Source organism: Achroia grisella, unplaced genomic scaffold (assembly GCF_030625045.1).
Source record: "Achroia grisella isolate CSIRO2021 unplaced genomic scaffold, CSIRO_AGI_Agris_v1 utg778, whole genome shotgun sequence".
Taxonomy (NCBI): domain Eukaryota; kingdom Metazoa; phylum Arthropoda; class Insecta; order Lepidoptera; family Pyralidae; genus Achroia; species Achroia grisella.
Genome location: NW_026713018.1, coordinates 501239 through 519593, shown reverse-complemented (window position 1 = coordinate 519593; position 18355 = coordinate 501239). Strand labels below are relative to the sequence as shown.

At 35.3% G+C, this 18355-nt stretch overlaps 2 protein-coding genes and 1 non-coding gene across 4 annotated transcripts in view; all 3 read right to left on the bottom strand.

Moving 5' to 3' along the window:
- The window catches only part of LOC131850632 (uncharacterized), a 103279-nt gene extending 99398 nt beyond the window's left edge, over positions 1-3881 (bottom strand). Inside the window, exon 1 of the mRNA XM_059200933.1 lies at positions 3426-3881. Coding sequence (XP_059056916.1) covers positions 3426-3844 — 419 coding nt within the window. The 5' untranslated portion in view covers positions 3845-3881. The remainder of the gene's footprint in view (positions 1-3425) is intronic.
- Positions 3882-11416: 7535 nt separating this feature from the next.
- Trnaf-gaa (transfer RNA phenylalanine (anticodon GAA)) lies at positions 11417-11489 on the bottom strand. Its single transcript has one exon. It is a non-coding gene; the product is annotated as a tRNA-Phe (tRNA).
- A 3104-nt stretch (positions 11490-14593) lies between these two features.
- The window catches only part of LOC131850628 (ecdysone oxidase-like), a 67009-nt gene continuing 63247 nt past the window's right edge, over positions 14594-18355 (bottom strand). Inside the window, exons 3-5 of one of the 2 annotated variants that reach the window (XM_059200924.1) lie at positions 17704-17847; positions 17162-17295; positions 14594-16182 (exon numbers count right to left, since the gene is read on the bottom strand). In XM_059200924.1, coding sequence (XP_059056907.1) covers positions 14647-16182; positions 17162-17295; positions 17704-17847 — 1814 coding nt within the window. In that variant the 3' untranslated portion in view covers positions 14594-14646. Of the gene's footprint in view, positions 16183-17161; positions 17296-17703; positions 17848-18355 lie in introns of those variants that run through there. The other variant, XM_059200923.1, reaches the window with a different exon arrangement.

The following is an 18355-nucleotide window of genomic DNA, read 5'->3' as shown; positions in this document are numbered from 1 at the left end:
TTTTTATTTGAAGGCTTTTAAAATTTTACGATTATTATAATTTTCCTTTTTATTATTTATATACTTTTTCTCTTAGATATATTTTTTTTTAATTGTATATTTTCTGTTTTATAAAGTTTATGTGTATTTTTTAATTGTAATATATGTGCGTCCGTACTGTGGGCCCAACTGAAAATCAGCGCTGGAAACTATGTTTGCAGCATTATGCAGAGTTGTGTTCCACATTGACTCTGTTTTTTTATGTGTAAATTATTCTAGTACTTCTTATGTTATTAATGTATAAAACGAGTTAATAAATTCTATTCTATTCTATTTTTTATTATTTATTGTTGTTCTATAGTTATTGATCTGCTATTAAGTACAGTAAGTTCTTAGTTACTTACTACATACTGTGAATTATGAAATGCAAAGTTTAAATTATTGACGACCTCGGTGGTCTAGCGGTCGGTCTAGCACACCGCTTCACGACCAATAGTCGCGGGTTCGATTCCTCGCACGGCACAAACATTTGTATTCATGAGTATTATTGTTTGTATCGGTCTGGGTGTTTTCTATGCATAATATGTGTGTATTTACAAAAAGAAAATCTATGTATGGGTATCAGTTACCTACTACTCATAACACAAGCTTTAGCTAGCTTAACTTGGGTCTAGATGGCGCTGTGTGAATTGTCCTGAGGTTATTATTATTAAATTAATAAAATTATCATTTGAGTATTCTATACAAATATTTTGAAAATATACTGTAATATACAAATATTATGAAAATATAGTATACATAATATTTATTTATATTCATCATTACATAGTATAAAACAAAGTCGCTGTCGCTGTCTGTCCCTATGTATGTTTAAATCTTTAAAACTACGCAACGGATTTTGAAGCGGTTTTTTTATAGTTAGAGTGATTCAAGAGGAAGGTTTATATATATAATACATGCACACCCGTGCGAAGCTGAAGTGCTAGTATCATACAATTGCTTCGCTTACATAACTAAGTCTTTAGCGAGTGAGTTTATTTATTCGATGTATTGAATATAGTGACATCGGCGCGGCGTCAGAAAGTCGTCGCTGTAGCGGAACTGACCGCCTCAACTAGATTCACAGATTCCTACCATTTACCATTATATAACTCACTTCCATTGCAAACAACATATAATAGGGAAGTTAGTTATTTACATTCAATGAGGCTTGCTCTATTGACAATTATTGGATTTATGATGATTTTTTTCGGACTACTCTAATGCTGTTGGCCGCAGCTGGCCTTTACAGCTTCACCGGACGATAGGGGGCGAGTGCAGATGGCGCTACAAACCAAAGGAAGGAGTTATGGAGCGTCTTAAGGCCAACTCCCGCATGACGGATATGACTTTAGTCTGAGGGCACCGCTAGGGATTCGAACCTCGGCTCAGGCCGTCGTAATTTCGATCCCCGTTTGAATTTGACGGGGGTTCGATCGGAGGGTGTCATGTGATGACAATTGACAATCAGTTATATTTGGCAGAGTCTGTACTCAATTTGCCAGAAAAAGATTCAAATGTCTTATAAAATATTTTCTTTATAAAAAAGCTTATTAATTAAATTCAAATTCAAAATATCCTTATACATGTAGGTCTATTACAGACTCTTATGATATGTCAATCTACCGTCAGTTCGGAATGATTTCGAGATGAGAAGAACTGACAAGAAACTCCGCTCGTATTCTTTTTAAATAAATATTTATAATAATACAGATACATTTAATTTAAAAATTATAAAATTGAAGAATTTATAAATGATAATAATGTTTTGTAGAAAAAATCTAACTTAAAATTCATAGCGCTGACAATGTTATCTGATCTGATAACGTTGTCTGATCTGGTCTTATCTGAGAGATGAAGTGCGTAGCGGTTTCTACGTTGATTGTCGCATGCCTAATCCTTGTTAATGTAAATATAATTAAAACAATATTTATATAAAAGAGCAACACACAAGTTTCTTGCTCATTCTGCTTGTGAAAAGTAATAAATAAAGTAAAGTAAAAATGTAACTATTCAAAAGTGCTTATATTAAGTTTATTTTAATAAAGATTATTTCTATTTCTATTTAAATTTCTTATATACTTGATATTATGCTTAATTGGTAATTTTAATATAAACTACATACATACGATTTGTACGAGACATAAAAACTGTTGTAATTATTTTAAAATCGAATACGTATTGCATTCATTTGTTTTAAGAATAAAAATATTATTGAGGTGAAAATCCATCATGGCGTTTCATGTATCTCCACAAATATTAAACTATGATTTATACACAATTTACAAATATGGATTTATTGTACTATAATTCTTTATTTAAAAGAGCAACACGCAAAATTCTTTCTCGTTCTTCAAAATTCACAATATCTTTATTCATGTAGGTCTATTACAGACTGTTATGATATGTCAAATCTACAGTCAGTTCGGAATGATTTCGAGATGAGAAGAACTGACAAGAAACTCAGCTCGTATTTTTTTTTAAATGTTGTACATATTTACATCTTTATTACTTCTTGTGACAAGTCGGCTTTCCGAATGAGCGGTAGATTAGTATAACTCTCATTCCTACGGTCTGTAAGAGATTGCGTTAGCGATAAGACCGCCATCTGTACCTTCTTCTTTCTTTTATATAATGTTATATATATTTTTTTATGTATCTGCTTTTAATATTGGTGCAATAAAGAATTATAAATAAATAGAAATAAATATTTTTATGACTATTCAAAAGTGCTTATATGTATTGAGTTTATTTGAAGTTTATTTCTAATTCTACATTTATATTTTTATGGCTCTTCAAGAGTGATTATATTAAGCTCTATTCTTCTTCTATATCCACTTCTCTACATATAATTAAATCACAAATTTGTGTGTTTGACTGTTTAGATAGATAAAATCTTTATTCGTATCCTTTTTATCCGTTTTTGTGTTAATCTTTCACTTAAAACGGTTTGAGGAATTAGAATGAAGTTTTCAAAGATTATCAACGTAGATAGATGTCAACTTATAGACTAAAGAAAGCTGAGAATGTAATATTTGGGATGAAATAAATAATTTTATGAATACTTTAAATACGGCCACGGTCCTTTACATTAATTACTAGCTGTTCCCGCGACTTCGTCCGCGTGGACGTTAACTTTATTTATCTAAAATAAAAATAAAATCTAAAATAAAAGTGGCCTAAGTTACTCCTTATTACATCAGGTACCTGCCAATAAAAGTCCCGTCAAAATCGGTCCAGCCATTTCAGAGATTTACCGGAACAAACAGACAGACAGACAAAAATTTTACTACTACTACTTTAGTAACTTAGGCTACTTTTCTTCTAGAAAATGAAGTTAAATTCCACGCGGACGAAGTCGCGGGAACAGCTAGTTTTTGTATACATAAAGATATACAGAAACTTACCCATTACCGCTGCTGTTCAATCCATAGCAATCATTGATCCCTGCTAGCACACCGACAACCCCAGCAACCACTGCTACACACCCCGCCCACAGTCCAGCACCGACCCTCGACAGGGCGGCGCCCTTCACCACAGCAACCGCCCCAGCGCCCACCAACAACGCCCCAAGAATCACCTGCCCCAACCCCAAAAACACAACCAATTTCTTCCTACCACTACCATCCACCGTCCCCGCTTCAACACTTTTCGAGCTGACACTCTGCTTTTTCTTTTTAACTTCCTTGGCGGACTTTTGCGGAGTTTTACAAATCAACTGTTCAGTGGAGTCCTCGGACTTCAGGCTCGAGACCGTGGCGGTGGGCGCCCGGCCGTAGTTCTCGGCCAGGATGGTGACATTCTCAGATTTCTCGTCTTCCGTCATCGCGGCATATTCGGCAGTCCGACGGCACAGTAACGACGTTCGACGCCCGGCGCGGTTGTACGCACACTGGCGCGAGGTGCGCCCGCGCTGGAGAAAGTCCAATGCAATTTCGAAGGCATCAGGAAGTCAGGTGTTTGGTGATGATAATGAATTTGCTATATCGGTATGGTGTGCGGATGCTGCGCGATTATAATGATGTCATCAGCTGTTGACTGATCAATTTGATTGTGTATTTACTTCTTTTATTTTTGTATCAATTTGATTGTGTATTTACTTCTTTTATTTTTGTTGTCAATATTATTAGGTTACTAGCTACTCGCCCCAGCTTCGCACAAGTGTACTATATGTTAACCTTCCTCTTGAATCACTCTATCTATTAAAAAAACCTCTTCAAAATCCGTTGCGTAGTTTTAAAGATTTAAGCATACGTAGGGACGGACAGACAGCGACCGCGACTTTGTTTTATACTATATAATGATTTTGTATTTATTTTTATTTGCGTTAGTTTATTAGTATTTATGGTAAAGGCACACAAACTTGTGCTTTTAACGTAAATAAAAATTGTATCTATCTATCACTATTAATTATAGGTACATCTAATATATGATGGTCTAGCGGTTTAGTACACCGTCATTTTTGCGATGGTCGCGGATTCGATTTGCACGGTACAAACATTTATTTATGAGTATGATTATTTGTATCGGTTTGCTTGTTTTCTATGTATATTAAGTATATATTTACAAAATAAATATATCTACATATTTATATATTAGTTGTCTAGTACCCATAACACAAACTACTTATTTTGGGATTAGCGCTGTGGGAGTTGTAATATTAAATTAATATTGTAAGTTTCTTGTTAGTTCTTCTCATCTCGAAATCATTCCGAGCTGACGGCAGATTTGACATATCATAAGAGTCTGTAATAGACCTACATGAATAAAGATATTTTGAATTTGAATTGAATTTGGACCGTTGACCCCGTTTCTAGCAAAGTACCATGTCAGTTTGACCTATACGCGTTTCCCCCTGGAAACTATCACAATAAATTTCTGTTAATTTTTCATTATAGGTACTTGATTTAACCACAAATATTATGTGGCGAATAAATAATGAACTAATAAAAAAACCTGCAAATTTTTTAAATAACTTATGGTATGTGAGACAGGGCCATAGTTCAAAGACTCTCTCTACAACGGGCGACCTACATACATAATGGCCCTTTTATACTAATGTAAGTACAGAACGGCAACATACGGACGCAAAACTTTGTATTTAAGTTATTATTACACTATAAAATATAAGATTAAGTTCGCTACTTAGAATATATTAATGTGTTGAATAAAATTGACAAAGATTTATTAAAACTATAAAAGATTTACTCACCAAAAACATCTCTCTTGTGATGAGATAGCTTTCCGAATGAGCGGTAGATTGAAAAAAATGCGATGACTATTCAAAAATGCTTCAATGTAAGTTTATTTGAATAAATGATTTTCTATTCTATTCTACAATCTTATAAAATATCTTCACCTATCTAGAACAGGTAATTGTATACTAGAACGTGTAACTCAAGCTACACTAGCAGGCTTCTAACAGATTTTTTTTTATTTTTCCCTTTTATTTGTTTCACAGTTTTTTTAACGTATTTATTTTGATTTATTTTAATTCTTAGGCTCCCGCTGCGATTTGATACAGGGGAAGTTTTAATAGAAGTTGTCACTGTAGCGATATATATTATATTATACATATTTTCATAATTACACATATTTATACATAAAATATTATATTAAAGTATATAATAGATTTAATATTTAAATATAAAATGTAATCATAAAAAGTTTTCGCATGTATGTAGTGTACACTTATGTATTGTTAATCTGTCTTAACTTATAAATAATACCTTTAGCCAGGGCCTCATAAGAAGCAAGAGTTTCCGGCTTCTTAATGAGGCTCGTCAAATTATAAAGGGCGTCAATCTCATACAGGCCATACGTTTGCTCGTACTCATGCCGGGCTCTTCCAAACATGGTGCAGCTACTGAGCAAATGTTGTACTGTTTGCTCGCTATCTCCATCACACGGACAACTTGCGTCATCAATCATACCAAATCGCTTCAGATAGCTTTTATTATATCCATGCCCTGTGAGTACCTGGGTGAGATGAAAGGAACGTTCAATACCAGCAAACAGATCACGTATTACATCTAGACGCGGCAAAAGGTTTCTGGTAAATGCTCCTTGTTCCGCTGAGGTATATCTCCTTTCCCATGTTTTTTTTATGGATGATAATGGAATGGTGCACCCGCCTGCGCTAACGGTTTACGCTGGCCGGGCACCAGTGGAGGATGATAAGATGAGCATGAGGTCAGGTCAGTTAGCCCATCATGACAAATTCACCTAGAATTCATCACGATGGTTTCCAGGGGGAACCGCGTGGAGGTCGACCTAACATGGTACATTGCTAGTTGGGAGTTACTAGTTCCCATTACTAACAATCCTCTTCCCCCCCCTTTCCCATGTTTTTTTTTTATGTGATAATGAAATGGTGCACCCGCCTGCGCTAGCGGTTTACGCTGGCGGGGCACCAGTGGAGGATGATAAGATGAGCATGAGGTCAGGTCAGTTAGCACATCGTGACAAATTCACCTAGAATTCATCACGATGGTTTCCAGGGGGAACCGCGTGGAGGTCAACCTGACATAGTACATTGATAGCAATGGGGTCAAGAGTCCACATTACTAACAATCCCCTTCCCCCCCCCCCTTTCCCATGTTAGTCAGGAAGAGACAAGAGTGATAAAGGTCAGTGATGATGTACGTCGGCAAGGGCCTCTTAAGCCTACACCACACACACGGGTCACAAGTCCCGGGAACTGCTCGGAGTGTCACATGATAACGTGATGTCCATAGTGCTGTTCATGTATATAGGCGACACTTACCAATTACCATCAGGTGACGACCCTGAACTTGCGTCATTCCAATTTCATGTACATAAATATAATAAAACATATTTGTTAATTTTGTGATTATGAAGTAAATTGCACGTTTTAATCAAATCTGATTAAATACGACAGAGCGTGCGATAACGTATGAAGTTACTTATATTGATATCACGTATGTTAGGGACTAACTAGTATATATGTTCGTGATATTTAATACTAATTTAGCGTAACTAGATATTTATTTATTTATATGTCGTTTTGAATGTGGTACAATAGTGTAGGTTGGTTTTAAAATTGTCTTTGATATTTAGTCATCACTGACTTGCAACAGCTAAAATTATCAATTGTCTGAATATCTATTATTTATATATATCGATCATGTATGATGTAACTTTCATAAATTACAAACCATACATAATAAATTCGATTATATGTAATTAAAGTTAACCTTGTAACTGCAAAAATAACCGCATTGTTAACAATTTACCCTGTTAGGTCGACCTCCACACGGTCCTCTCTGGAAACCATCGTGGTCAATTCCTTGTGAATTCATCACGATGGACTAGCTGGCCTAACTACCTACCATCCTTCACTAGTGCCTCATCAGCTTCTACCGTTAGCGCAGGCGGGTTTCATTAAAAAAAACTCAATCTCTGCGTATCTTAGGACTAGATTGCACTCTGTGATTGTTCAGGGTTATAAATATTTTTAATAGTAGGGAGATGTGTTTATTTAAAAAACATAAAGACCAACGAAATGCTTACTATCGCTCTACAACGCCTTATGTCGCAAACGCCTGTCGAGAAATTAATATCAATGTTGTATAAATGAATAATGTTATATTATAAATTGCAGGCTACGCATATATTTGTAACCTTGATTCTCAATGCATTCTGTTCTTCTTTAGTCATACACTCTTGACAGAGTGGTCGTATCTTTCATTATGCTATCAGGATTCTCTTCAATGTGAGCTCACTGCAATATATCTTCATTAGGTACGATTTTTGATTGTACGAGAACATTCCATAATGGCCAGTCCATTGTGGAATATTATGTGACTGCCATGCCTTAATGACTAAGAGTTATACGTCCATAACATAGGTTAGAAAGCAAATAGATTGGTGGTTAAATTGAGTGAGATAGAGGTATCCAAGACGAATTTAGAATGGATAGACTCAGACGCTCCTCCAGAGTTCTTATTAATATTATAACAGATATTACTTACAGATATTACTCCTCTGAAAATCAGCGCTGTAGCTTCGGCTGCAGCAATATGCTGAACGGAGTCCTGTTTAGCAAATATTTGTTAGTAGTGTATCGGTTTTAATTATTATTTTACTGCATAGCAGTGGCGGTATGTGTATATGTTCATTCATGTATACATACTGCAAAATTAATATAATGTATGTAGGCTAATGTTGATTTTTTTTTGCTAAATAAATGTATATTACAATTATTATTATTATATTATAAACGCTAAGGTTTGTTGGATAGATGTTTGTTAACGCAAAAACTACTCAACGGATTTTGATGAAACTTTAAAATAATGTATTTTATACATCAGAATAACATATGGGCCATAAATTTCACGCGAGTGCAACTACAACACAACTAGTTGGTTAATAAAGAATAAATATGTATGGCGGATTTTTTTTATTACATAATATTTGGAATGGTTTATGCTATAGGATAAACATAGCGTCAGGTCAATTAGCCTATCGTAGTTTAACAGGAATAAACTCAGATGGTTTCCAGGTGCACCGCGAGGATAACAACCTGACTTGGTACACAGCTAGCAATGAGGGCCCGAGTAACTATTACAACGTTTGTTTTAAATATTATAATTATTTCTGTACAAGCTTCAATTTCCACCACACTATAATGGCTCCCTATCCGTAATCGTCGTTATATTTGTAAGCTATGCACACTTTATTCAATTCTGTACGATCCTAATTATCCTGAATACATAAGTAGTAAATTTCATTTCCATGGGGACAACACCAATCTCTACGGACTACCAGAAAATTCTTACTTCATATCCCGGCTCATTTATCCGGCTTCATCCATCTTTCCGTTTAGGCAATCAATCTCTGGAATGACTTACCTCTTGGTATCAAGACCGCCACGAGTAAAATTTCGTTTAAACAGAAATTGCAGGAACATTATTCAAATTTGTAACTTTTTTTACTGTCTTTCTACCTTTTACACATCTTTCTGTTATTTCCCTATAGTTCTCTCTATATTTTTTTTGTCTTACTTTCAATTTGAGGCTGTACTTATAATTTGATTATCAGATTAATATGTATTTATTTATATATAATATTTATATATTTATGTTTATATTTATATATATATATTAATGTAAGTTTATCATTATTTTTTTATTGAAATTTATATTTATAATATTTTGCTTTATATTTATATATCATTTTTTGACATTTCTTATTTATATTAGTGCACCGCCAACAATCTTTCTCTGCACTTATGGTTGCCTGGTAGATAACGCCGCATAGTATTAAGCTATATGTACACATTGTTTTTGTGCATTAAAGTTAAATAAATAATAAATATAATTCCTATTAATCATTGTACAATTTATTTCTTAAGATCATTGTATTCTGCAATTTCGAAATGTTTTTCTGCCAACAAAAAAATGTCGCCACTTCCCGTGTATAATGGCGGGTTTTTCCGAATATAGACTGATATCTAATCTATGTATATTATGCAACGATAATAATATTGCGGCTATAGTTACGCCCCTGTTACGTGTCTGTTGTCGCCAGGGATGCCACACGTAAGAAAATTCTTGTACGTATACGAAATTAATAGTTATTTGCATCCTCGTATAAAGTACAAGATTGTGACTTACGAAAATTGACCAAATACTATGAAATACGAGGTTACATAGTCGTAGCGAGCCGATATTTTATTTTTTAGTACAAGTTTAAGTGTTTTATGGTTGACAGTATTTTGTAAAAGAATTTGAGCTACGAAAATTGATCAAAATACTATGAAATACGAGGTTACATAGTCGTAGCGAGCCGATATTTTATTTTTTAGTACAAGTTTAAGTGTTTTATGGTTGACAGTATTTTGTAAAAGAATTTGAGCTACGAAAATTGATCAAAATACTATGAAATACGAGGTTACATAGTCGTAGCGAGCCGATATTTTATTTTTTAGTACAAGATTAAGTGTTTTATGGTTGACAGTATTTTGTACAATATTTTGACTTACGAAATCTGATCAAAATATTATGATGTACGAGGTTAGACAGTCATAACGAGTTGATTTTTGATTATTTCGTACAAGATTAAGTCATTTATGACATTTAGGTTGACAGTAGAGATGAAACGGATATCAGTCTGGCCGGATACCGGATATTTGGCCAATCATGTGACCAAATAGCCGGATATCCGGCGGAACTTAACTAACTAATAAAAATAAATAACTTTCTATAACAGTGATTAAAAATTTAAAACTAAAATTAATTTTATTCCTCATGTAATAATGAAGACTAACTAAATAAAACAAATAATTACTAAAAAAAATTTAACCAGATTTATGTACTTATATACTATGAAATACGAGGTTAGACAATCATAAAGAGCTGATATTTCGTTTTTTTTTATACGACGCTAAGTCTTTTATGGTTGGCAGCCCTGGTTATCGAATTTTACAACACGTATGGTCGACTCCATAATGCAATGATTGACTACCTGCAAATAGCCTACCTATTTCGTCGCATTCTATGCGTACCTTTAGGGGGTGAAATTCGTTAGCTAATATTTATATACAGTTTATGCAATACTGTATAATGATTTATATATGATAATTTATATAATATCTATTATATCTTATATATAATATTCTCGTGTCACAGTTTTCGTTCCCATACTCTTCCGAAACGGCTTGACCGATTCTCATGAAATTTTGTGAGCGTATTGAGTAGGTCTGAGAATCGACCAACATCTATTTTTCATCCCCGTAAATGTTAGGGGTAGTCCACCCCTATTTTTTTTTATTTTAAGGCAAAACAACGTTTCCCGGGACTGGTAGTTTATATATAAAAATTACGTGTCACGTTGTTTGTCTGCGATGGACTTCTAAACTACTGAACCGATTGCAAATTTGATTTGCGCATTGTGTGCAATTTGATCGAACTTGAAAGATAGGACAGCTTACATCTCAATTTATAGGCGTAAGATTATTTCATTGCAAATTATTTTTATATATAAAAAAACTGTTCCACGGCAGCGCGTGGCCGGGTTAGTTATTATTAATTATATAATATACTAGCTAATACTACACGTGACTTCGTCCGCGTGGAATTTTGCTTTAATTTTCTAAAATAAAAGTAGCCTAAATTACTCCTTATTACATCAGCTACCCGCAAAAAAAATGCCGTCAAAATCGAATTAGCCATTTCAGATTTGGTGTATGTACCGTATTTATATATATATATATGCATGTAGTAAAAAAAGGTTATTTCAATATTACAAACAGACACTCCAATTTTATTTATATGTATAGACACAAGTAATCATACAAATATATGTAGTAGTAAATATAAAAATATATATGGACCAATAAAATTATCTAATATAAGTTATGTAAGAGTAAAAAGCTTGCCGAAACCCGGGATTGAACCGGGGACCTTTAGATCTTCAGTCTAACGCTCTCCCAACTGAGCTATTTCGGCTATTATATTCATATATAAAAAAACATATCACTTTCCAGCTTAAAAATGTAAACTTCTACAGTAGTGATTGTGAGATTAGTAGGAACTTTTGCCTCTTTCTCATTTTTCACAATATTTGTCTGTCTGTCTGTTTGTTCCGACTAATCTCTGAAATGGCTGGACCGATTTTGACGAGAGTTTTATTGGGAGGTAACTGATGTAATAAGGAGTAACATAGGCTACTTTTATTTTAGAAAAATAACGTTATATTCCACGCGGACGAAGTCGCGGGTACAGCTAGTAGAATAATAAAAAAACATAGAAAGCTAGAATAATATAAATAAGTGATTTGATTCGGGTGAGAGATTGTTTTTTGTTTTTTTATGTTAATGGAATGGTGCATCCGCCTGCGCTAACGGTTTACGCTGGCGGGGCACCATTGGAGGATGATAAGATGAGCATGAGGTCAGGTCAGTTAGCACATCGTGACAAATTCACCAAGAATTTATCACGATGGTTTCCAGGGGGAACCGCGTGGAGGGTGGGGGATTGTTAGTAAAGTGGACTGATGGTCCCATTACTAGAAATGTGCCATATCAGGTTACTCTCCACCCTCCACGCAGTTCCCCTGGAAACCATCATGATAAATTCTTGGTGAATCTGTCACGTTGTACTGACTGACCTGACCCCATGCTCATCTTATCATCCTCCACTGGTGCATTGCCAGTGTAACCCGTTAGAGGCGGTTGCACCATTCCATTATCTTCCAATCTAAAAAAATCATTTCATTTGGAGTTTTTTATAGATATGATCTATACATATAAATAAAATTGGAGTGTCTGTTTGAAATTAGTTTACTACATGCATATGAATATAAATACGGTACATACACCAAAATATTTTTTACAATTTTTGTCTGTCTGTCTGTCTGTCTGTTTGTTCCGGCTAATCTCTGAAATGGCTGGACCGATTTTGACGGGACTTTTGTCAGGTATCTGATGTAATAAGGTGTAACTTAGGCTACTTTTATTTCAGAAAAATAAAGTTTAATAACCACGCGGACGAAGTCGCGGGAACAGCTAGTTAAATTATATAAATTGTAACAATTAATATTTTAAGTATAATGGATAAATAATTAAATATTTTAAGGAAAATGCTTACTGTTAGATATTCAATAATCACACATTTGTTATCTTAAAACACTGTTTAATTACACAAGTAATCATATAAGTATACTAGCTGTACCCGCGACTTCGTCCGCGTGGAATTTAACTTCATTTTTCATAAAATAAAGGATTTTTCTAAAATAAAATTAGCCTAAATTCAATATTACAAACAGACGGTCCAATTTTATTTACATGTATAGATGTATATATATTTTTTGTATAAAATTTTGAGTGTGTTTGACCGCAATCTCAGCTGATGTTAAGTGATGATGTGGTCTAAGCAATTACACGCGAACTCAAATAATGCCTTCACTCTTGATTTGAAAGACCCAATGTTGTAAGAGGCAGGAAAATTAGACGCTGGTAGAGAGTTCCACTCCTTAGCTGCTCGCATAAGGAAAGATGATGCAAAACGGTAGGTTCGAGCAGCTGGGATGTCAATAGTGTATAAGTGGAGCCGCTCTCCACGTCTTGTTGTACGTTGATGGAATGGTGCTGGAGGAATGAGGTTGTGCAGTTCTTGAGCACATTCGCCAAAATGGAGCCTATAGAACACCGTCGATGATTAAGACTTTGAAGCCTCTTAGCCGCAAGTGATTTGTATAATCTTATATATAAAATTCTCGTGTCACAGTTTTCGTTCCCATACTCCGAAACGGCTTGACCGATTTTCATGAAGTTTTGTGAGCGTATTGAGTAGGTCTGAGAATCGGCAAACATCTATTTTTCATCCCCCTAAATGTTAGGGGTAGTCCACCCCTAAATTTTTTATTTTATTTTAAGGCAAAACAACGTTTGCCGACTAGCTGTCCAGATAGTCTTATATATAAAATTCTCGTGTCAGTTTTCGTTCCCATACTCCGAAACGGCTTGACCGATTCTCATTTCATCCCCCTAAATGTTAGGGATAGTCCGCCCCTAAATTTTTTTTTTTATTTTAAGGCAACGATTGCCGGGACAGCTAGTTTCTGCAGCAGCCTACTAACATGTGCGTTGCCATGTCCGCAAAACATAATAAAAAATAAAGTTAAAAAAAATCTAAATTAACAGAGACATTAACGTAACATTGCATTTTTATTTCATAAATATAATAAATATCTATCTACCATCCCTCAAATCCTCGATCAGGTTTCAGGATCAGGCTCGTCTGTCGATTGCGTCTAGATAGTACAGATAAATCTACCAAATTTAGCAATAATAATTCAATGTAGTCACAATGGAAATTTATTTTCATATATTCATTACATTAAACGTAAATAAGACACGTTACAATACAATTATTACAAAAAGTCACAATCTTTAGTCGTCAGATAATATTACAATAAATTGTCAAATAAATTCACGCTGCAAGAATGTGTATGGAGCATACATAAGATTCTGTACGTACATACATGTTCCATAACGAACTAAAACTTTAGCCATACAATAACTATTGTTACTTAAGTCATTAGTTGATCTGACTATTTTATATTTTCAGATAGTTCTTTATTGTATCAAAAATATTAACAATATTTTTATATGCATTTTGTTGTATGATTAACATTTTAATTCGTTACATATGCACTTACTACATAATCTGCAATAAATGCAGACATTATTTTTATCATAATATAATAATCTCAGTACAATTCACACAGCGCCATCTAGACCCAAGTTAAGCTAGCTACAGCTTGTGCTATGGGTACTAGATAACTGCTACAAATACATATATTTTTTTTGGGAAATATATACATATGTATTATATGTAGAAAACACCCAGACCGATACAAACAATCATATTCATGAATACAAATGTTTGTGCCGTGCGAGGAATCGAACCTGCGATCATCGGATGTAAAGCGGTGCGCTAGACCACCGAGCTCGTTAAAATTATATATGAATATAATCAGACAATCAGGAATTTGATATCAACATAAAATATTTAAGTACAATCAGAGTCATTAAATATAGTCCTAAAACTACCACAAACTCGATGATAAATCTCAATCGATCACACTATAAATCCAGTTACACTAGCATCCATGATCTTCTTTGATGTATTGAGCTGCCTTCTCGGCTATCATGATAACCGGGGCATTTGTATTACCTCTTGTAACTTTCGGCATAACACTAGCGTCTACAACTCTCAATCCACTGAGTCCGTACACTTTCAGTCTCGAGTCTACCACAGACCCCATTGCTGCAGTTCCAACAGCGTGCCATGCGGACATCGCCATTTCTTTAGCTTTACACGCCAATTCATCAGTTTTATTCATATTCGCACATTCTTCAATATTAATATCCACAACATGTGCCTTTTTCTGACTAAAATACGAGGTATTGACTATGGAGTAAGCAATATTTATAACTTCAGGGTATCCACTCAAATCATCAGGATGGTTGAACGTCCCCGAATATATCAGAGGTTTCTCTAATGCATCTGTTGAGTTCAATTTTACTTCACCTCTAGATTTTGGCTTTAGAAGAACAACAGCTAATGTCAAAAGCTCGTAGTCCTTGTTCTTTTTAGTTAAAGTGTCACAGATGTTGGAATTGAAACCAAGGATGTTGACGCAGCCGTCATAAAAGTTACTGTCTATAGGCATGCAGGTGGGGTAGATGGCAAAGTCCGGGACATTTGTGTCGTTGGTTAGTGAAACGTAAGCGCCCATACTGTTTGAAAAAGAGAAAGTTCCAGATCGATCATACAGGTACTTGATCGTATTCATATACAGATCTGGCAAGCCGGTGTAACATGTGCCGTTTTCAGCTGCCAAGTAAGTCAGCACCATTATGTGGTCGTGGAGGTTGCTGCCGACTGGTAAATCTTTCACTACCTCAATATCCATATCATTTAAATGAGATGTCGGGCCTACACCCGACAGTAGCAACAATTTCGGTGTATTAAAGGTACCTGCAGACACTATAACCTCAACGTTCGCGAAGAAATGAAATCTTTCCGTATTATTTAGAAGTACCTCTACACCGTGCGCTTTATCATCTTCAATTAGTATTTTTGTCACAAACGCATTTTTAAGTACACGCAGATTTGGTCTGCTACCAGCTTTATTTAAGAGAGAAGTTGAAGAACTGTCACGCCGTCCATCTCTAATTGTGTGGGAGAATCTTCCCGCGCCAATGACTTCGGGAAACGTCATATCTTGTACAATATTGAAACCTAACTCTTTGAATGCATCGAGAAATCTATCGGTGTCGTGTGTTGACTCTTTTAGACCCGTTACTTCAATCTCTCCGTGGGTGCCATGGTAGCTCATAAGTTTTGGATCATTGATGATATTTTCGTCAGTCATGTGTTCCGTCTTCTTGAAAAATTGGAGGACTTCTGCCCAGCTCCAGTCTTTGCCGACCAGATTGGCCCACTCGTCGAAGTCTGCCGGGAATCCTCTAGCATACACCATGTCATTGATGGATCCGCTGCCACCTAACATCTTGCCGCGCGGCTGCCGCTGGCTACCACCTCTCAACGCTTGACTTGAATGGTGGTCATTCACAGTGGTGAAGTTCCAGTCATAAACACTACCCTTCATTGTATTTCTAAAACCTGGAATCTGAAAAAATACTTATTTAGTTTATTATTCACTAATAATTAAAATCATACCTACTCGATATTAAAATTATTGAGTGTTCAATAAATTATTCCTAACATTAATTTAATTAATTGTTAATTGTAATATTCACTATAAATTACTTATTTAACTATTTTAAATTTATGGGACAGAAACGAGGTTTTCCCACAAGACTACAGCATGGGGTTTTTCAAGAATATTAAGGGTATATTAAGGTTTCTTAAGGGTCGGCAACGCGCACGTGACACCCCTGGTGTTTCAGGCGTCCATAGACTACGGTAACCGTTTACCATCAGATGGGCCGTTTGCTTGTTTACCTTTAATACCAATCTTATAGAACATTACATTTTAATTCAAAATATTAAATATACAGTAGTTTGGACTAAGTAAATAAGTCGTAGATCAGAGCAAGATATAGGTGCACTGTGTGACAGATGATGTAGCAAGGAAGAGTGTAAATAACGAAAAGACAGAAAGAATGGAAATGAAAGGGAAAAACTAAAAGCACATATATACATATAAATAAAATTGGAGTCTGTTTGTAATATTGAAATAACCATTTTTTACTACATGCATACGAATATAAATACGGTACATACACCAAAATAACATTTTTTACAATTTTTGTCTATCTATCTATTGTTCCTGATCTCTGAAATGGCTGGACCGATTTTGACGGGACTTTCATTGGCAGGTAGCTGATGTAATAAGGAGCAACTTAGGCTACTATTATTTTAGAAAAATAAAGTTAAATTTCACGCGGACGAAGTCACGGGTACAGCTAGTAAGCAATAATAAGATTATAGTAATAACAATATTAGAGTAAACCAGTCCCAACGAGCGCAATGACGAATGAATGAATGAATGAATGACGAACATTGTTGCACTTAATCACATTTTAGGGAAGCCAGTGTGGCACAGCTACCTGGTCACAAAGTTAATATAGAAATGGATAACTAACAATACTCTCTTGCGGGGGATCTCCGCCCGCCTCCAATAGCAGCACGTTGAATTTTTTGACCTCAGACAGGCGCGCGGCCAGCACAGAGCCAGCGGTTCCACCGCCCACTATGATGATGTCGAATGATGTCCCATCTGTAAAGAGTTAATAAAACAATCTATAAATCTCGCCTAACAAGGGGAAAGGGGATTGTTACTGATGTGGACTGATGATCTTATTGCTAGCAATGTACCATGTCAGGTTGACTTCCACGTGGTTCCCCCTGAGAACTATCGTGATAAATTCATGATGATTTACCACGATGTGCTAACCTGACCTAACCTCGTGCTCATATTATCATACTCCACTGGTGCCCCGCCAGCGTAAATCGTTTGCGCAGGCGGGTGCACCATTTCATTATCATATACAAAAATAAAGAATTATATTAAAAAATATCTATGTATTTGTATCAGTTGTCTAATACCCAACAGAATCTTTAGCTAGCTTAACTTGAATCTAGATGGCGCTGTGTGAATTGTCCTGAGATTATTATTATTACGTACTGTCCAGAACGGCTTGCGGTGGCCACGGCTCGGTGAGCAAGCACTGTGATGCTGCAAAGAACTGCAGCGCGGCCGCGACGGTGGCTCCCACGGAACTACCACTGGTGGTGCAGGTGTCCACCAGCCGGCTGACCATCATGATAACTGAAATATAAAAGTCAGTTTTTTTTTACTTTCTTTAAGTAAAAAACGCACTCAGAACACTTCATACACGACGGCCTCGGTGGTCTAGCGGTTTACATCCACTTTACATCAGATGCGGGTTCGATTCCTCGAACGGCAAAATATTTAAATAAAAAATATTCATAAAAGTTTACGTCGTAGTAACATATGTTCTTAAAAAACACAAATGGAGAAGAATAATGAAGAATACCAGAATCGACGTGTACTGTATGTGTGCTACTAGCTATGGCCGCGATTTCGCCCCCATAAAATTTACAGCTTATATGCTATTCTTATTTATAAACTATATTACTGTAAAATTTCATCCAAATCTATTCAGTAGTTTTTGTGTGAAAGAGTAAGTAATCCATCCATCTGTAGGTACTCACAAACTTTCGCATATATACTATTATTAAAATAACACCTTCTCTATGAGAACCAGTAAATAAACTCTCAATCATAAAAATTTCTGTCAATTTTCATAACTACA